Source organism: Silurus aristotelis (assembly GCF_946808225.1).
Source record: "Silurus aristotelis genome assembly, chromosome: 9".
NCBI lineage: Eukaryota > Metazoa > Chordata > Actinopteri > Siluriformes > Siluridae > Silurus > Silurus aristotelis.
This window is the reverse complement of record NC_139582.1, coordinates 17174314-17196514: the sequence shown is the minus strand read 5'-3', so window position 1 is coordinate 17196514 and position 22201 is coordinate 17174314. Positions and strand designations below refer to the sequence as shown.

The 22201-nt window shown below is 37.9% G+C and overlaps 1 protein-coding gene across 2 annotated transcripts in view; it reads left to right on the top strand.

Moving 5' to 3' along the window:
- adck1 (aarF domain containing kinase 1) overlaps positions 1–22201 on the top strand; it is a 106366-nt gene that overhangs the window by 14303 nt on the left and 69862 nt on the right. For both annotated transcript variants that reach the window (XM_083551077.1, XM_083551076.1), the window contains exon 4: positions 19180–19383. In XM_083551077.1, the coding sequence (XP_083407203.1) occupies positions 19180–19383 (204 nt within the window). The remainder of the gene's footprint in view (positions 1–19179; positions 19384–22201) is intronic.

The window sequence follows — 22201 nt, the reverse complement described above, 5'->3', positions numbered from 1 at the left end:
AGTGAAGACAAACAGCGCTGATTTTCTCTCAGCTTCTCCTGCATGTGTTTCTGTAACTCTCTTGATTTTGAGCTTGTCGGTTTAATGGTGTATTTAAAGAGCTCAATTCACGACACATCTGGAACACGTGTCATGCAAATGAACGTCTGATACAGTACACTTTTTCTTTTATTCAAATATTTTAGCCAAATAGTTGATCCATTTGATAAATCTTGCTCACTCTTGCAAGAAGATAATCCAATCTCGCTTACTCTTATAAAATTATCCAATCTCGCTCACTCTTGCAAGAAGATAATCCAATCTCGCTCATTCTCGCAAGAAAATAATCCAATCTCGCTCACTTTCATAAGAAGATAATCCAATCTCGCTCACTCTTATAAAATTATCCAATCTCGCTCACTCTTGCAAGAAGATAATCCAATCTCGCTCACTCTCACAAGAAGATAATCCAATCTCGCTCACTCTTATAAAATTATCCAATCTCGCTCACTCTTGCAAGGAGATAATCCAATCTCGCTCACTCTTATAAAATTATCCAATCTCGCTCACTCTTGCAAGAAGATAATCCAATCTCGTTTACTCTCACAAGAACATTATCCAATCTTGTTTACTCTCGCAAGAAGATAATCCAATCTCGCTCACTCTCATAAGAAGATAATCCAATCTCACTCACTCTTATAAAATTATCCAATCTCGCTCACTCTTGCAAGAAGATAATCCAATCTCGCTCACTCTTAAGAAGATAATCCAATCTCGCTCACTCTCATAAGAAGATAATCCAATCTCGTTTACTTTCATCAGAAGTTTATCCAATCTTGTAGGATTATCCAATCTTGCTCACTCTTGCCGGAATCTTACTTCCGCCTACAGAAAGGTTATCTAATCTAGTTCTCTATGTCCTGTCCTGCTCTAAACATATGGCTTTATCTCTGACTTTTCCAAAACTTTTCTAAAACCTGAGACTCCTCCTGTGTTTTCTAAGTATGTTTATGCTCCACATCTGTTGCTCGAGTCCTGGTGAATTAGCTTCTGTTATAGAAATGATAACGTATTGGAAAGAGTGCATGTGATCTGACCTTTCAGAATCGAGATTTCAACCGTAAATGAAAGCATTCTTTTAAACAAATCTTCTTCGATTTTCACCGCATGTAAGAACGAGTGCAAACAAAAAACGACCTAAACGCCAAGTTTGACGCTCTGGATTGCCCCCTCCCAACTTTCTGACTGCAAATACCAGCAAAAACACTAGATGGCAGCACTGTCTAAAAACCCTGTCTCTTTCTCTCTTCCTCCCTCCTTCCTTCTCTGTCTACCTGGCGCTCTCTCTCTCTCTCTCTCTCTCTCTCTCTCTCTCTCTCTCTCTCTCTCTCTCTCTCTCTCTCTCTCTCTCTCTTCCTTCATTCTCTCTCTCATCTTTTTTTATGTCTGTCTTTTTGTCTGATTCAATCGCTCTCTGCTCTCACACTTCTTTGTCTCTCTTTCTTTCTCTCTCCCTTTTTTCTTCAGTCTGTCTATCACTCTCTATTTTTTTCACACTCCATCTATGTCTGTCTTTATTTTTCTCTCTTCTTTCCTTCTCTGTCTGTCTCTCTATCTCTCTCACTCCCTTCTTTCTTTTGTCTGTTTGTTTGTCTGTCTGTCTGTCTTTCCATCTCTCTATTTCTCTCTCTCTTCCTGATTTCTTCACTGTCTGTCTCTCGATGGCTATCAATTTTCTTTCACACTCCTTCTTTGTCTGTCTTTATTTTTCTCTCTCTCTCCTTTCCTTCTCTGTTTGTTTGTCTTTCTTACTCTCTCTTCTTTTCTTCACTACCTGTCTCTATTGCTCTTTTTTTTCTCTCACATTCTTCTTTGTCTGTCTTTATCTCTCTCTCTCTCTCTCTCTCTCTCTCTCTCTCTCTCTCTCTCTCTCTCTCTCTCACATGGAGTTGGCTGAAGACCAAAGCAAACACGCGTCAGTAATGTAAATGGGAATGTATGTAGGTCGTGTCCTTCAAGGGCTGGTGTTATATAACTGTATAATCTCTATATGTTCTATAAAACCGGAGCCTCTCTCTGGGGATCGGGGAGGAAAAGTGGAGCATTTAACGTTTGTGTTCAGGTTTTAAGAGAACGCTGACGAGCCCCTTTTCAACAGCGCACATAAATACTTATCCAGCTGTCGAGTTCAGTGTAGTGTCAGGGTGAAGAGGAGCAGTCTGGAGTGATGATGATGATGATGATGATGATGATGATGATGCAATCTGTTACGAACAAGACTCGCAAAGATGTCAGATCTGTGCCTGGATTAAATGCAAACCCTTTGGTCATGTGTAATAATTTTTTTTTTTGCCAGGTTTTTTTTTCTCTATCCTGATTGGCCGGAAGGTGCTGATTATTTCACAGTGACATATATCGAAGGAGTCTCCAGAATCAGTCCGAGACGTAACGTTACGTAACTTTAAATGGATTAAAAAGTATTATATGTATTTAAGATTTTATGAATCTTTTAGTGTTTTTAAATCTGCTTTTAAAGCCTACTTTTTTAGGGTACCATTCAGGTGATTTTAATTTTTATAATTTATTATTTTTATTATTATTATTATTTTATGATTTCTTTTGTTAATTTTAATTAATTTATTTGTACTTTGAGATTTTTAAAAGTTATGTAATAATAATAATAATAATAATAATAATAATAATAATAATAATACAGGTGTATATATAAAAAAAAAAAAAAATAATAATATTACAGGTGTATATATTAAAAATAATAATAATAATATTACAGGTGTATATATTAATAATAATAATAATAATAATAATAATAATAATACAGGTGTATATATTAATAATAATAATAATAATAATAATAATAATAATAATAATAATACAGGTGTATATATTAATAATAATAATAATAATAATAATAATAATAATAATAATAATAATATTACACCATACAGGTTTATATATTTAAAATAATAATATAATAATAATAATAATAATAATAATAATAATACAGGTGTATATATTAATAATAATAATAATAATAATAATAATAATAATAATAATAATAATATTACACCATACAGGTTTATATATTTAAAATAATAATATAATAATAATAATAATAATAATAATAATGATAATAATAATAATAATAATAATAATAATAATACAGGTGTATATATTAATAATAATAATATTACACCATACAGGTGTATATATATAAAAAATAAATAAATAAATAAATAATAATAATAATAATAATAATAATAATAATAATAATAATAATAATAATAATAATATTTACACCATACAGACAAAAGTTTGTGGACACCTGAGCACAAGATTGCTACGTGCTTCTTTTTGAACATCCCACTCCACATTAAGTTCCCCTAATGATGCTGTTATTATAACATCCTCTCTTCTGGGAAGGTGTTCCACTAGATTTTGTGGAGATTTGTGATTGTTCAGCCATAAGAGTGTTAGAGGTTAAAGACCAGGAGGCCTGGGGGGCAGTCAGCGTTCACATTCATCCCAAAGGTGTTCAGATAGCTGGGGAACCTTCACTCCAACCCATGTAAAGCAGTTTTATGCACAGGGGCATTGTCATGCTGGAGCAGGTTTGGGTCTCCAAAGCAGGATCCAAAGACGTCCTATACAATTGTGTGTCTCCAAGTTTGTGGTAACAGTTTGGAGAAGAACTACATATGGCTGAAAAAGTCAGATGTCTCAATACATTTGTCCTTATGGTATTTATATGTATATTATGTATGTATGTTTTAATGGCAAAACATTATGCTAAAACATTTATTCCCAACGCTCATCACACACAATATTTTGCACATTAAGGCAAAAACGGCTTGCGACGCCACTAATCGAGCGCTCTGTGCCGAATTATGTTTAACAGATGGTTAACGGTTAATGGTCATTTCTCCACAATGCACCTCTCTGTGAGCGGCGTGTGTTACAGGGAACTGTGCCCGTGTGGGAAATATTATTTAACATGTAGGGTTTCGTTTTCTTTTACACGCTTCTCTTCTTCCATAATTAGTTTGTATCTGAATTCATGATTTAGAAATGCACTTATAATTAAATACTTAGCAGATCTCTATATGATAGGATTGCATTCCTGGTTTGTGGATACCATATGGTGTTAGAAATGTAATATGAGATATAGGTTGAATGTTACGAGCTGTGAGCTGTGATCCATAATCTAAGTTCTTGTGCATCCAGCCTCAGGGTAAATGTCCTGGATTATCAGAGGAGCGTTTCAGCTTTTCAGTGTTTCAGTGCTCCAGTGCGCATGCCTAACCAAGTCCGAATTATTGAAGCAGGAGAATAAAACGCAGAGCATGAAATTAGCTGTGGCTCTGAGCTAAATTGCTCCTGTTCATTTTTCCTCTTTCCATCTTTCTCTCTCTCTCTCTCTCTCTCTCTCTCTCTCTCTCTCTCTCTCTCTTTCACATGTGACCTTTTTTTCCCCCTCTTAATCTGCTTAATGTAGGTTCAGTTTTGCTCTGAAAGTTTGTGACTACGCGTAATGCTCATGCAACCTGCAGGTTTTTTTATTTTTTTTTATTAATTTGTTTGTTTGTTTGTTTATTTATTTATTCAACTCGAAAAGCGCAGCCGAGACACCACATCCGTCTGTACTCTCGGAATTTATTAACTGGGAGCTCGGCTGAAAAATAGCCAGATAATTGGCTGTGATGGTGCAATAAAGCACTCAGTGTAGGATCGGGCTTCTAGCTACACTCTACCTTAATTAATAGAGATCTCTTATGATGGGAAATTTTGCAGCAGTCTTTTAAAACCCCATTTACAATCCCTGGGTGCAGGATGGCCACACTGACCAGAGAGAGAGAGAGAGTGAGAGGAAGGGAGAGAGAGAGAGAGAGGGAGAGGGAGATGGGGAGAGAGAGAGAGGGAGAGGGAGATGGGGAGAGAGAGAGAGAGAGTTACAGCATTTGAAAAGCATGCATATTTAACCATGCTGCTGATTTCATTAGCTTTGAGTACACGACCTGTCAGCAGGCTTTAAAGACTGAAATCGGCTTCTGATGAATATCACAATAATGTTGCACAGAAAACAGCCTTCGGCGTAGATTTACGCATCCAAACACTTCCGGAAAAGTCACTTAAACGTCTCGTGTGATATTTAGCCGTCTCGTTTATGAGGTATGTGATGTCACAACTTCTCACGTGCAACACAATCGGGATTTGTTTATATTAAGATGAAATGATATCCATGTATCCATGTGCAATGATAGAGTTATATTCACATTCAATTATTCATTTATAGTCACATGTCATGATTTATATCCACATACAATTATTATTATAATTTTTTTATTTATATTCGAATGTAATGATTTGTTTATATTGTCATTGTCTTGTAAGTCTTTTTGTTGTTCTTAAATGTAACTACTCTTTGTATTATCTATTTTTCTCTTTATCACCTACTGTTTTTTCCTCTTCATGCTTCTCATTTAAACATAAGTTCAGGCCGATGATGTTCTCTGAGCGCGAGCTGCCGAGTTACCGAAGTGCAGACACGCTGTTTAACCCAGAGGCACTTAAACCTCATCCTGATTGGTAGAGACACAATTAGCTCTTTTTGACTAAAGGTCTCTCTCTCTCTCTCTCTCTCTCTCTCTCTCTCTCTCTCTCTCTCTCTCTCTCACTCACTCACTCACTCACTCACTCACTCACTCACTCACTCACTCACTCACTCACTCACTCACTCTCTCTCTCTCTCTCTCTCTCTCTCTCTCTCTCTCTCTCTCTCACTCTCTCGGTCTCTCTCTGCATCCTTTACTCTCTGAAGTGGCTCATTTTTTAAATACGAGTGAAAAACTCCGACATGTAGCTAATTACTGTACACTTGATGAGATTTGTAACAAGGCCAGGTGTTTAACATTTTTACTGTTCAACTTACTGACTCAGTGAACTAAGTACAGGTTAGTAAGACCCTTAATGTTTAATGTTTATTATTGCTACTGGCATCTGTAAGTGGATTTTTTTGTTAAATTAAAGCAATGTGTTTTATTTAAAAAAAAAAATATTTTTTTTTTATGTACAATGGCCTAATACATATTTTAAATTAAATAAACGCAAAAAATTAACAAATGATCTTAACTATACATAATAAAATTAAACACAAACATGATCAAAAAGTGGTCCCTGATTTTTGATGATTTTATATATATATATTAGTTCAATTAAAACACGAAATTACAGTTACAAAATTCAAAACGACTTTTTATAAAACACTTAAAAGAAAAAAAAAAATTCCCCCTCAGCGGTTATTTAAATATTAAGTATTTAAAACACGTGGAAATATGTTTAAAAAAAATATTAGTTTAATTAAAAAGAATTTTTTTTTTTATTGAACTAATAAATTTTTGTTATATATTTCCACGTGTTTTTAGAAGGCGTATTTAAATAAAACGTGTCTACAACTTTAAATATTGGTTTTTATTTGTTTATTTAATTGTATTATTTTTAAAAAAGTAATTTTTTTAATGATTTTTTTTATTACGTCATTTAAGTTTTTGTAAGCATTAATTGCAAAACAAAAACAAAAAAAAAAGCAAAAAAACCCCCCAAAAAACAGGATGTGTAAGGAAACGGATTATAGCCGTTTTAAAATTCTTTATTGTGGTCCGAACCCATGTGCTGCTTTACATATCTGCCTTTACTTTAGTCTCGGGGGGGGTTTCAGTCCATCCCTGAACTTCATTATGGTCTATTATTAGCCGAGAAAGAAGGGCTTTTTACGATCCCGGAGATACAAATGGCTGCAGTGACTATCAGACCTTTAAATTACACATCAGCCTTGAGTGAATGGTGCGTGATGGAGGGAGGGTTCCGTAATCATACGACTCCTCCCCACCTCCCGCCATGCTCCTAAAGCTCGGTGAACGGGTAGGGGAGGGGAGGGGAGGGGAGGGGGGGGTAAAAAAGATGCTTAATGTAATGGTTTTTAAAACGTGTGTGTGTGTGTGTGTGAGAGAGCTAGAAGGAAGATGGCGTCTCTGTGATGATAGCGTGCCCTGAAATGCTGAAACGGGAATACGTCTCCTAGACGTGGCGCCGGCTCGCAGTAAATCAGGCGGTGCTTAGGTCGCAGCAGTGCATGAAATGGCTGGCGTAATGAATTTCCGCAGAGAAACATTAGCATGCCGGCGTGTGTATCGCGCTCAGGTGTAGAGCAGGTGGTAAAGCAGCTTTTTCCCCCCGAACACAATGACTCATTTTTGCACTTCATCCCAAACGTAGCGTGAACTAACTTTAACAGATGTTGAACATCGGATCAGGGAATAAAACACTCAGCGTTGTGCGGTTACAGGAAAATAATCAAAGACGACGCGGCACGAGGAGGCGGAGCCACTGTCAAAAACAGGAAGTGTAGTATTTTCCAGGAACATCACAGCTCCCAGATGTTCTATTCTTCTTATACCTCTTATTTCTTGTTCTTAATTTGACGAGGGCAGCAATGGCTGTTTATAGCTGCTTTAACGCAAAAAGGGAACTAAGTGCGGACGGTACCCGACTTTAAACATCATTATCAACCCAATAAAATATTGTGTGTTGCAAGAGGAACCTCACATTTCTGGATGTGCTGTTCGAGGAGGATAATTAGCTTGTGGGTGGTACCATTAGCTTCGCTTCATCACGTCACCTCTTAACTAAAGTGGTGCAGGAGATCACGTGTCCAGACAGGTGAACTTTCAACTCTGCACATAGATGGGAACCAGGAAGAGCGCTTGCACTTAGAAATAGGATGAGTCAGCGGGCTCTCCTCACGGCTCCTCGTGGCTCCTCAGGACTAAGACTCTTTTAACAGCGTCACACAGGTCGAATTTCAGATGTTTCTGGAGGTCGTAATAAGCTCTCTGAACTCTCTGTTATCGGGGGACCGTGTTTGAAATTCTCTTCCCCGAAGAGGTTTTACCCGGAGCAATTTTCAAAGATTAAAGCGAATTTTCAACATTTCTGCTTTACGAAACAAACCTCAGGCCATTGTAGGATAGGTGTTGTATTTCATGCTTATAAAAAAATAAGAAATACAGAAAATGAAAAAAGAGCTGCGTGGAGAAACGCTGAAATTGAAATTAAAAATAATTTTTTGAGAATATAAGAAAATGTAAAACAAAGTGGATAAAATCCACGTTTTTGTTAAGAAAAAATATTATACTTATATAATATTAATATAATAATTATATAATAATATAATTATTATATTATATATTATTATAAAATATAATAATATAATTAATATTATATTATTATATAATATAATATAATATAATTACATATAATATGTAATAAAAATATATAAAATATTCAATAAAATGTATATATTTAAAATATATATAAATATTTAATATTTAATGATACATTAAAAATAAAATATAATAAAGCAAAATATAGGAATAAATAAGGTTGATTATAAAAAAAGAGAATTTTGATAATTATAAAAATTATAAATAAAATAAGAATAATAAAAAAATTTTCAGCAAAAACGAAATAATTGTCAGTAAAAAATTAAATAATAATGAAAAAAACTAATATTTGGCAATAAAATAATGAATGTCAGATTTTGAGGGAAAGAGTTGATGAAGGTGAACTACTTGTTATAAAAACTTTCTTTCGGCTTCTCCCGTTAGGGGTCGCCACAGCGGATCCTCCGCACGTTTGATTTGGCACATGTTTTTACGCTGGATGCCCTTCCTAACGCAACCCTCCCCAATTTATCCGGGCTTGGGACCGGCACTAAGAGTGGCTGAGGATGGTTCCCTGACCGGGAATCGAACCCGGGTCGCAGCGGTGAGAGCGCTGCATCTTAACCACTAGACCACCAGGGGACAAAGGTGAACTACTTGTTATAATACGCACAATATCCAGAAAGCAAAAAAAAAAAAAAAAAAAAAGTTAAACGCTTTTGTATTCCAGTTTGTTAAAAGTCCCATAATCACTTATTCAGAGTGCACGGGCAGCGTCCACGCTCGACTGAGTGTGACCTCGCCATCCCAGTACACAAACCTCATTATTTATCCTGAGAGAGCGCGAGAGAGACCGTTTCATTCAATCAGAGCTTTTAAAGTTTCCTTTAAACGAGTCAGTTGGAAGAAAGCGCTGATCGATCCGACTTGCAGAACAGCTGAACTCCTGATGTATCTTGCGATGTCTGATTTCATTAATACACAAGGTCATTCCGGCCGCTTTTTTTTTTTGCCTCTGATTCAGGAGTCGGTTTTACCGATCTCGATCGCTCCTTCTGATCGGTGGTAGAGAACGATGAAGGCAAATATTTACTAAAACACGACATGACGAAGCTAATTTCAATATTGAATCAGCCACTGTGTCCACGACTCCGTGACGGCGTTACATATTTAATTTGATTTAATTCGATTAAATCCTCGCAGTGTGTCGCGTTTCTTTTCCGAAAGCACCGTTACACCTCGGCGTTTCAGTCTGAGCAATGCAGCAAGAAACAAAAAGAGGAGTCTTGTATCCAGTGTCAGAAAAAAGATGACCAAAAACCAGGTATCTGAGTAAAAGTAACGTATTTTTCGGACTATAAGCCGCTACTTTTTTTCCACGTTTTGAACCCCGCGGCTTAAACAACGAAGCGGCTAATTTCCAGTTTCACAAACTTCAAGCCAAAAAACTGAACCCCATAACATTAGACCAATGAAATTTCCGAACGGAAACGAAAACTCGTTGCTCTGGATAAGGGCCGTCTGCTAAATGCCGCAAAAGAAAAAAAGCACCTCACCTGTGTTCTGAGCTGCACGGCATCAGGAGAAAATTTTTTTTTTTTTAAACGCGGGACGATGCCAAAAGATAAACTCCCGAGAGAAATAGTTGTGAAAGGAAGGAGGTAGACAGTAAACAATGACTTACTTGGTCGGCTACTGTTTAGATACAAGCCGAGTCTGGGTGAAGGGAGAGCTCACTAACTCCAGTTGCAACAGAAATCATATAAGCACAGACAGGTTTCCAAAACTCGTCCTTTTTTATTTTTATTGGCAACAGCGTTACGGGTTAGTCAAAGAAACTAAGAAATGAAAAATAATAAAAATAATAAGGTCGTATTCCTCGGTCGTGCACACACGCAGTAATAGTTACACAGTGTGTAGTGTGTCTTTGGTTAAAGCCTGTGTAAAGTTCATTAGTTTCAGTGTAGACACTTATAGACAGGTGCGGCTTATTTATGTTTAAAATAAAAATCTTTGTAAAATTCAGTGGGTGCGGCTTATATATGGGTGCGCTTTATAGTCCGGAAAATACGGTAGGTAAAATATGAGTCCAGTAAAAGCAAAAGTGTCTCTTTAAACCTGAGTAAAAGTACAAACATTTTTGCCTTTAAATGTACTTAAGTATCCAAAATACTGATTAATTATAGCTATAATGTTCCTATTATCATTTTAATCACAAGACTCTTCACTTAATCACCTCGGTTTATGTGGAAAGACTCGAATGTGACTCTCAGCACACTGAACTATTAATAAAATGATATTAATGACTGATTGATTTCTATTATAATGATCATGAGCACAAAACCTTCAAAATAAAAACGTGTAAATGAGGTCACGTGTGTTGTGCCGAGTTCGAGTCTGGCGTTTCTTCATCATTTATTCCTCTCTAAATGTTCTGTTGTACTGATGCTGAACTGTATGTTGGTGATTAGTAGATGCACCAAGCTCCGATCAGAACACGTGTAAAACAGAGCGTGCGCTCGACCCTGATTGTTGACTCGCTACGTGTTTCAACAGTTACGTTTTTTATTCACATAAATAAAAAGGAACGACTGATTTCACAAAATGTAGTTGATTAAAAAGTCAAATATTTGACTTTGAAATGGAAACACTTCAGTAAAGTACAGATACGGTAACTAAATACATTAGTAGCAAAAATACCATTTACACTTATTATTTTGGTGACAAGGTGAGGGAGGCGAGATTGAGATGGTTTGGACATGTGCAGAGGAGGGACATGAATTATATCGGTAGAAGAATGCTGAGGATGGAGCCACCAGGTAGGAGGAAAATAGGAAGGCCAAGGAGGAGGTTCATGGATGTGGTGAGGGAAGACATGCAGGTAGTTGGTGTGAAAGAGGCAGATGTAGAGGACAGGGGGGGTATGGAGACGGATGATCCGCTGTGGCGACCCCTAATGGGAGCAGCCGAAAGAAGAAGAAGAAGAAGATTAATCATATGGTATGAAATATTTGACTGGCTCAAAATAAAGTCCACTACAGTTTTGCAGACTTTTCTCCCTGAGAGCTCATTTCGAGCTTCCAGCTGTCTGTGTATTTCAGAATCAGAATCAGGTTCATTTCCCAAAGTGTGTTGGTTCCAGCTGTTAGTGACTCTCAAAAGCACAAACATAAATAACACTTTACATTTAGCTTGGACTATACAAGACAATACAGACAATGCCCTTTTATGGAGTTCTGTGGGCGTCACCATATGCAAATGAGGAGTGTCTGAACCCCCTTTTTATAAGCGCGAGAGCCATACACGTGTGTGAATCTATTTTTGATGTTGACTTTAAGTTTTCACAGCGTAGGTGATTCTGAGAAAGATGGTCGTCCGTCGGAAAGCGGTTCTTCAAAGTGGCATGTAAGTGAGCTGTAGGAAGGAATTTTGGTTGCCATGGATACACATACACTGCATGGATAGATCGAGGCTAGAATGCACCACATACCTGCTGAGCACATATATATATATATATATATATATATATATATATATATATATATATATATATATATATATATATATATATATATATATATATATGTGGCTTTTTTTTTAACCACAATTGTATAGAATGATTACTTGGTCAAATCTGTTCAAGCATTACCAGTGCTCCTGTGCACAAAGCCAGCTCCAATAAGATCTGCTTTACATGGGTTGGATTGGAAGGTCTCCTGCTATAGAGCTATAAAGCCAATTGAACACATTGACATTGACTGCACTTCAGGCCTCCTCACTTCACCTACATCAGGTGACTTTAAGAACATCCTTGTGATTAAATCAATCTCACAAATCTTCACAAAAATCTAGTGGAACATCTTCCCAGAAGATTGGAGGGTATTATAACAGGAAATGGAGACTCAATGTAAAACCACAAATGAATCTTGTAGTCTATAAATGTGTAAAAGATATATATCCTGGGGTACTCATGTGGCTCGGAGGTCCAAAGCGACCACTTTAAAGACCCCTTCTAACGAGTAACGATCCTGATCACCTCCATCAACATTCGATCCTCTGCAAATGCAAGCATGTTTTATGACTCCTCCTCGTCTTTTTGGTCACGCCCATCACGCCCCCCCCCCCCCCCCCCCCAAGAGCTAGCTTTGTAGGTTTGCACCCACGACACAAGGATCATCAAGAGCTTATCTGTATCTCTGAGCACAGATAGCGTTGTTCTTCCGCTCGGCTAGATGGGATCACAGCTACAGGGATAAGAGCATCGGAGTTCCACTCGGGCGACTCATTACTTTATGTTAATTTGTTGTCACGGCCAGGAGCAAGCCAAACAGACCCCACAGCCCTCCATCTGGCTGCACAATTTCAAACCTAGATTGGAGGTGGCCGTGTGTGTGTGTGTGTGTGTGGGTGTGGGTGTGTGTGGGTGTGAGGGGGGTGAATAAAAGTGTCTTTTTAATGGTCTAGTGTGCATTTATTGACTGCTGAGAATTCCCTGAGATTGGGCAGCCTCTAAATTGCCTGCTCCCTGGGGTTATTGATGAAGTCACAATGTAAAGCAGTAATTGCCTGGCGATGCTAGATGCAATTTCTATGAAAGCAAATTCACCCCTCGTCATACAAAAGGGGCGCAGGACCGGATCGCACACCGGGCGCCTTTTCACCGCACGCACAAGCGAGAAGAAAAGCAGTCGTCTCCTTCCAGCATTGTGTAGTGCAATCTGACAAGCTGATGCTACAGAAACTGGGCAACAAAAAGGGCTGCAAAAAACATATACTCTCCCGCTTACACTGGAGACTCCCTCCTGTAGTCGTCTTACAGTATATTTCGTAGTGCGTCCACTAGGGGCGTGCAATATATATATATATATATATATATATATATATATATATATATATATATATATATATATATATATATATAGTGAGGAAAATAAGTATTTGAACACTTTGCTATTTTGCAAGTTCTCCCACTTAGAAATCATGGAGGGGTCTGAAATTGTCATCGTATGTGCATGTCCACTGTGAGAGACATAATCTAAAAAAAAAATCCAGAAATCACAATATATGATTTTTTAACTATTTATTTGTATGATACAGCTGCAAATAAGTATTTGAACACCTGGGAAAGTCAATGTTAATATTTGGTACATTAGCCTTTGTTTGCAATTACAGAGCTCAAACGTTTCCTGTAGTTTTTTACCAGGTTTGCACACACTGCAGGAGGGATTTTGGCCCACTCCTCCACACAGATCTTCTCTGGATCAGTCAGGTTTCTGGCCTGTCGCTGAGAAACACGTAGTTTGAGCTACCTCCAAAGATTCTCTATTGGGTTTAGGTCTGGAGACTGGCTAGGCCACGCCAGAACCTTGATATGCTTCTTACAGAGCCACTCCTTGGTTATTCTGGCTGTGTGCTTCGGGTCATTGTCATGTTGGAAGACCCAGCCTCGACCAATCTTCAATGCTCTAACTGAGGGAAGGAGGTTGTTCCCCAAAATCTCGCAATACATGGCCCCGGTCATCCTCTCCTTAATACAGTGCAGTCGCCCTGTCCCATGTGCAGAAAAACACCCCCAAAGCATGATGCTACCACCCCCATGCTTCACAGTAGGGATAGTGTTCTTGGGATGGTACTCATCATTCTTCTTCCTCCAAACACGTTTAGTGAAATTATGACCCAAAAGTTCTATTTTGGTCTCATCTGACCACATGACTTTCTCCCATGACTCCTCTGGATCATCCAAATGGTCATTGGCAAACTTAAGACGTGCCTGGACATGTGCTGGTTTAAGCAGGGGAACCTTCCGTGCCATGCATGATTTCAAACCATGACGTCTTAATGTATTACCAACAGTAACCTTGGAAACGGTGGTCCCAACTCTTTTCAGGTCATTGACCAGCTCCTCCTGTGTAGTTCTGGGCTGATTTCTCACCTTTCTTAGGATCATTGAGACCCCACGAGGTGAGTTCTTGCATGGAGCCCAAGTCCGAGGGAGCTGACAGTCATGTTTAGCTTCTTCCATTTTCTAATGATTGCTCCAACAGTGGACCTTTTTTCACCAAGCTGCTTGGCAATTTCCCCGTAGCCCTTTCCAGCCTTGTGGAGGTGTACAATTTTGTCTCTAGTGTCTTTGGACAGCTCTTTGGTCTTGGCCATGTTAGTAGTTGGATTCTTACTGATTGTATGGGGTGGACAGGTGTCTTTATGCAGCTAACGACCTCAAACAGGTGCATCTAATTTAGGATAATAAATGTAGTGGAGGTGGACATTTTAAAGGCAGACTAACAGGTCCTTGAGGGTCCAAATTCTAGCTGATAGACAGGTGTTCAAATACTTATTTGCAGCTGTATCATACAAATAAATAGTTTAAAAATCATATTTAGTAATTTCTGGATTTTTTTTTTAGATTATGTCTCTCACAGTGGACATGCACCTACGATGACAATATCAGACCCCTCCATGATTTCTAAGTGGGAGAACTTGTGAAATAGCAGGGTGTTTAAATACTTATTTTCCTCACTGTATATCGTCTACGATAATACACTTATTATAGTTGGTGTTTTGGCATTAGAATGATACAGAAATGTTAGGAAATTGGGCAGAAATGTGTACATTTATATAATTTAATATAGTTAATTAACATTATGGGGTTTTCCCCCCTTTTAGATGTTTTAGACATGACATTGTCTGTTTTTGCCTATTTTTACCCAAAAAATAAAATCATCCGAAACAAAGCCACAGCACCGGTTTGCGTCTCGGAGCAATAGTGAGTAAGTGAGTCAACAGCAAAACTGAGTCTCATTTTTCTGATTAACTGATTAAAAAAATCCCCCCAAAATATCGAGATATCCTTTTTTTCGTCCGTATCACACACCCCTAGCATCGTCCATTCGAATCCCTGTGTAAGCTGTTACCATAGAAACAATGATGGTTTGTTTGCAGGTATGTGTTGTAGTTTTTTTTTCTCCCCCATCACAGTTTAAAGTTATCGTAGCAGCGCCACTGTGCGCCTGTGCGCCTCCCAAGAGGTGTAAAACAGCGGTTTTGGATCGATATAGCTATAATATGAGCACTGTCGCGTTTACAGCAGGGACACGCTCGAGGTCAGTGATTAGCGTGATTGCCTTGGGGCCGATCTCACACTACGAGAAGAAAGTCAATGTAACTCGCAGTTGAAACGAGCAGCTCAGGATGAAGCAGCAGCTCTGAGACTCTAAAACTGACTGATGAACTTCTGGGTCTTTGGATTGACCCTGAGATTTGCTTTCGCTGCTTACCACAGAGTGAGCGAAATCGCTGAATTACAACTCGTCTACTGAGGAATTGAGCTAATGAAGGGGATAAAGAGGCGTGGCCTGTGTATCAATCCAACGATGGGGTGTGGCACTTGTGTATGTTTTTGTAAAGGAGGTATGGCTTCGATGTCTGTGGTTACAGTTACAGAGCTGAGGGATTAGAGCTTGTTTCTTATAGCAAATAGCCGGTGTGTCTGTGGTTACAGTCAGGGAGGTGTGGCCTATTTGTCGGTGGTTACAGTAATGGAGGTGTGGCCTGTGTATTAATTGAAACAAAAGGGGGGTGTCTAATGTATTATTTCGAGTTGAAGGAGGTGTGGCCTATATATTAATTTCAGTGCAGGAGGTGTGGCCATTGAATTAATGTCAGTGAAGTGGGTGGGGCCTATGTATTTTCAATAAAAAGGGGTGTGACCTATGAATTAATTTAGGTAAAGAACGTGTTGCCTATGTATTAATTTCTATGAAAGGGGTGTGGCCTATGTGTTAATTTAAGTAAAGGGAAGTGTAGTAGGCTATATATTCGTCAGTTAAAGGAGGTGTGGCATGTGTATTAATTTAAGTGGAGGGGTGTGGCCTATGTGTTAATTTCAGTTGAAGGTGTGGCCTGTGTAATTATTTTAATGAAAGGGGTGTGGTGTATGAATTGATTTCAGTAGAGAATGTGTTGCCTATGTATTAATTTCAATGTAGGGGTGTGGCCTATGTGTTAATTTTAGTTGAAGGAGGTGTGGCTTATATACATTTCAGTTAAGGGGGTGTGGACTATATATTAATTTAAGCGAAAGGTTGTGTTGTATGTTTGAGGAAATATGTTTTTATTTATTATAAAAGATATTTTAGATATTATAATTTTTTTTTTAAATATCTGAATTTGCTTTTTGAAGTGAGGAACAGTGGTATGTTTGTGATACAGTAGCTGGTGATGGTTATCTATGGTAATGATGAGTGAGTTATAAATATTGTGTGTGTGTGTGTGTGTGTGTGTGTGTGTGTGTGTGTGTGTGTTGTTGTGATGGTGGTTATTCCGTGCTTCAGAGACGCCGGATGGTGTTAGAGTAACCTTTGCTTGCTCCTATTAGTGCTCTGGCTGCAGCGTGCTCAGGCGACGGCTCTACACAGCTTTTTCAAAGGCTGTCTAATGGCTTCTGCCTGCTGTGGAAATATGTCATTAATGCCTGGGTCGCTTATTAGGCTGGACAGACCTCGGGCTTTGTGTCTCTCTGCGTGAGGATGAAAAGGATGAAGTTGGAGAGATGGAGAGAAAAAAGCAGGCCTGATAAACGAATGATTTTAGGGTTCTGTGGTGGGGAAATGTGATGATGCAATATTTATTTCAGGAAGATACACTATGTATTCTATAGGGTTTGAAATCTGGTTTGTTGTTTTTAGTATTTATTAATACAATAATTTAGAAATTGAATTAAAAAAAGTACAAATTCAAAAACCACGTTTTTTTTTTATAATTGAATGGAACAAAGTTGTTTTGTGGGAATTTCTTTTTAAACCCTTTTATAAAATCAATTGTAGAAAAGTATCATATGATCTGATTTATCGTAACCTGGGCCCTAGCAGAACCTTTTAGGAACCTGAGAACTTTTCATTTAATAGTATTGCTGTTTCGTTTTTTTCTCCTACAATACAGAAAAATAAACGTATATTGATTTTCAGATTTTGATCCCAGCCAGTTTACTGTAACTCTAATTTCACCTTCGGCTCTTTCCTCTCTCGTCTATTTGTCTTTTCCTGGTCACCTTGACGAGGTTTCACCCATGAAATTAATCATGTGGAGGATAATCAGGTGCTCCCAAGTCTCTTTTTACGTCCTCTCGTCCCGCTGCCCTGCTTTTCCGTCCTCCCTGCAGCGATGTCCTTTTCTTCATCTTTTCTCCCTCATATCCTCTTCATCCTCCCCTCTGGTCTGCTCAGTGTGTCTGTGATGTTAAAGCTGCATTTGGATAATGTTTCTGCATTCCTACTTTATCCCGGTTTGAGTTTGTGACAGGAATTTCTCTCCCTGCCCTCTACGTCCACCTTTTGTTGATTTCTATGAATTTTGTACGCAGAAAGCGTTCGGGAGAATTTTCAGTTTTACTGAGCTGTTCTGCTGCCCCTAGTGGTGGAACTGCTCATAATCTTGACTCCAAGATGGAGAATTCTTTCCGCCGGATTAAGAAAGAGCTCATGTTTCATTTTATTTTATTATTTTCCTCCCACACATGTACACACACACACACACACACACACACACACACACACACACACACACACACACACACATGCATGCACAGAGCTTTGGGTGGAGCTGAGCTTCTGTAGCCAGGCTCGAGAGAAGAGAGATCATTACTGTTATTAGCGCCTCGTTCCTCTCTCATTAGCTCAGCCTTCCTCCTCAACCGCATAAAGCCTGTTTGGGCCACATGTTTTCTCTCTGCAGAAATGAAAAGTGTCATCTCGCCTTCCCTCATAATTATCAGCCATCCGTCATGTCCTGCCTGCGAGCACGTGCGGGTTCTCGTGAACGTGAAGCGGTGGCAGGATGCCCAAAATCGTGAGGATTAGGATTTAATCCTGATGCTGTACATGGCAACTCAACTCACCAATAAGAGTCAACGATTTTGATTTCCAAATATCTTTTAATGTATGTTTTGTGTAAAGCTGCTACATATGTACTGCAAAAGACGATTATCTGCTGTTATTGCAGCAAAAGGTGGATCGATCAACGATTAAACACTTATGCAAACAAGACATTTTTTTTCCCATTTTTTTTTTGAAAAAAAAAAAACTAACACTTTATGATAGTGGACTTTGAGTTTCATTGATTTGAAATTAAATATTAGACAGAATGAAATTTTTATGCACAATTTGCATAAAACACGAGGCCTGGGACCAGGGGTATGGAAAAATATTTTTAAGTTTAAAATCTAACCAGCTGTTTCCAGTCATTGTGTAATTAATTAAACAGACAAACTAATAAATAATTAAGGTGTAATGACCAATGAATAACTTTTACCTTATTTACTATACACTTTTCTCTATGTGTGAGATTGTAAAGTTTGCAATGCTTGGTTTCGTTGAGAGCGATTCTAAGCTTAAAGCGTGAGTTCACAGGAAAACACAGAAGTGTGTGTCAAGAAAATTGTTCAGTTGTCGTTTCTTTTCATGTTGCATTTGGTGTTTTCACCTTATACATGAAGAGAATACTGGATCAGTTAATGATCATTTGGTAGTATACAGACCAGGAAACACACACACACACACACACACACACACACACACACACACACACACACACACACACACACACACACACACTCCAGGCTGTTTGAGTATAATTAGCTATGTGAGGTCTTTGGGGTTTGAGTGATGATTTGAAAGAGGAGCGTTAGGATCACAAAGGGAACGCCTTTTGTCGGGGTGAAGGGTTAAATGAGCTCATTTCACGCCACTTTATTTACTCGGGTCCCAGAGGGACGTCCCTGTGTGAACGGCATCAACTCCACCAGCTGGCACCGACCTGCGTCCCAAAACCTCCCTGACATCTCCCAGTCCCATTCAATCACAATTTAGGACAAATGAGACCTCCGTGTGAGAGACGGACGCGTTCGAGAGAGAAATGGCTGGGAATTTAACACATTTCGTGTGTGTGTGTGTGTGTGTGTGTGTAGATTCACAGACGTTCAGCCGAGAGGCTCAGAGACCTGTGCTGTGCAAACCGTGGCACGTTCATTAAGGTGGGGCAACATCTGGGTGCTCTGGACTACCTCCTGCCTGAGGAGTACACTAGCACTCTGAAGATCCTCCACAGCCGAGCTCCAGCCAGCACCATGCAGGAGATCCAGCAGGTCATCAGAGAAGATCTGGGCAAAGAGGTCAGCTTCTCCTTTAATGCAGACTGGCACTGCTCAGACATCTCAGTGTGGGAAAGAAAAAAAAAAAAAAAAAAAAGATTATATATATATATATATATATATATATATATATATATATATTCTAAACAGAATTTAAATACATTAAACAAACAAATAATAATCCAAAATAACCTAATAATAAAATAAAAAATATAAAATCCAAGAAAGTACAAAAAAGAAATACAGTAAAATAATGTTAATTAAAATAATAAAAAACCCCGAAAAGGTTAATACAATTAAAATAAATAAAAAACCTAAATAGAATAAAATCCAATATCATTTGATTAAATGAATGAATGGCGTATACAGGATTAATATCCAATATTTTCATGTATAGAAAATAAAAATAAATTGCTCACAAGCACGTTTTATAATACATTATTATTCACATTTTGAATAAAATTTAATTTGTAATAAATAAAATATAATTATAATATATTCATATATAATTAAAATATGCATTTATAGGTTATGTGTTATAACTTGACTATTATTATTATTATATTGTATATTTTATTGTTATTACAATATATTATACATATATTGGTGAATGTATACGTTACTAATTGTTTATAGGATAATAGTTACAACAGAATAAATATTGTAGATAGATAGATTTTTTTTTTGGGGTAGAGGTTATTGTTTCTGAGCAGATATCACTCACACACACACACACACACACACACACACACACACACACACACACACACACACACACACACACACACATATAGTATTATATATATATCCCCTGGCAGCTCTGTAATGCCACTGTACATGTTTGAACCTTTCCTCTGCTCTGCATCTTATACCTGTACTTGATCAACTTTGACCCCAAAAATCGTTTCTCTCTCACACACACACACACACACACACACACACACACACACACACACACACAGAGACCTCTATACAGGATGTCGCACTCTTGTTCCTCACACAGCTCATCTTGTACTTTACTTAATTTCATATTTCCACTTTCATCCAAACAACCTTGAAGTACACACACACACACACAGTCTTTAAAGCTCACTCGCGCCTCTTGTGACCTTGACACCGTCTCCTTCTTGGCGTCTCACTGAGACGATCACGTCTTTGGGTTTTTATTATTGTAATTATTAGCCGTAATAGATCGCTTTGTTTCCGCTTCCCTTCCCTCCTCCTATGTCTTTTTTTGCCTCTCTCACACACACACACACACACACACACACACATACACACACACACACACACACACACACACACACACACACACACACACACACACACACACACACATACACACAGTGCCTTGCTGGCTGCAGCATTACGTAATCGTAGCCCGGTCACAACTGGTTTCTGGAGGTTTAGAAGTGTTTTTTCCCCTGCTGTGAGCACGTGCTATGAAAGGAAAGGCATTTTCAGCCGATTGGCATTGTGGGTCGGGAGAGAGAGCGAGAGATGGACCCGTCACGGCTCGTTGAGCTCGTCGCAGCCTGAGAATAATCTGTCTGTCTGAGTGGCACAGTAAAAGTCCCTGCTCTTCCTCCATGTCCTGATTTTTCCCTGTATTTCGTCTTCTCTTTTGTCTTGATCACAATTCTTTAGCTTTCTCGTTTTTGTTTTTTATTATTATTAATAATATTATTATCATTATTATTTGCTGTGTTAAACAGACCAAAATGCATTATCCGTGTAGAAAAACAAGCTCCACAGGGGGTGTTGCTGCCACCACAGCTTTCGGGGGGGGGCGGTAGATTACCCCACTCAGATGTAATCTACAGCATCTCCTGCATCTCCAGCATCTTCCTCCATGCTTATGTGTGAGCAGAGACTCGACCGCACAACAGCCCGAGCCGCCGCCGCCGTGTCCTCCGACCATTTACATCAAGAATTAGTGATATATCACAGCAACGGCTGTAGGAGCAAATAAAGACTTTCCACCCTCTCTCTCTCTCTCTCTCTCTCTCTCTCGCTCTCTCTCTCTCTCTCTCGCTCTCTCTCTCTCTCTATGTTACTTCAATGCACTAATTTTTTTATTCTCCTCTTCTATTTAAAGACATAAATATTATTTTTGCACACGTTTAGATGAAATTGTATTGTGCACAATAATACAAATGTTGAAAACTGTGAGCAGAGAGAAAAATAATTACAAATAATAACAATAACACACAAGTCCTGCGATAATAACGATAATAACAATAATAATAACAATAATAATCATTTACAACCAGAAAAAAAGCAACAATAATTTATTTTTCTTTCTTTCTTTCTTTCTTTCTTTCTTTCTTTCTTTCTTTCTTTCTTTCTTTCTTTCTTTCTTTCTTTCTATAAAGGACGAATTATAAGAAGTGATAAATTATAAGAAAAAGAGGGGAGAGAAAGAAAACCGCGAAATTAGAAGTTAAACAGATAAATCATGAAACTTCAGTTCGTAAAACACAAATCAGATCAGAAGCATAAAAATAATGTTGACAAAACTACAAATAGAAACATACATACAACTTACTTATCTTTAATGGAAATAACCTGCAAAAAATCCCCCCAAATGTAAATAGCAGTTAAATGATGATGATAATAATAATAATAATAATAATAATAATAATAATAATAATAATAATAATAATAATGATGATGATGATAATATTATTATTATTAATTATTATTATTATTATTATTATTATTATTAACACCACATGAACAAATACAAACTCCAACACCCAACAAGTCAAGTCAAGTCAAGTCAAGTTTATTTGTATAGCGCTTTTCACAACAGACATTGTCTCAAAGCAGCTTTACA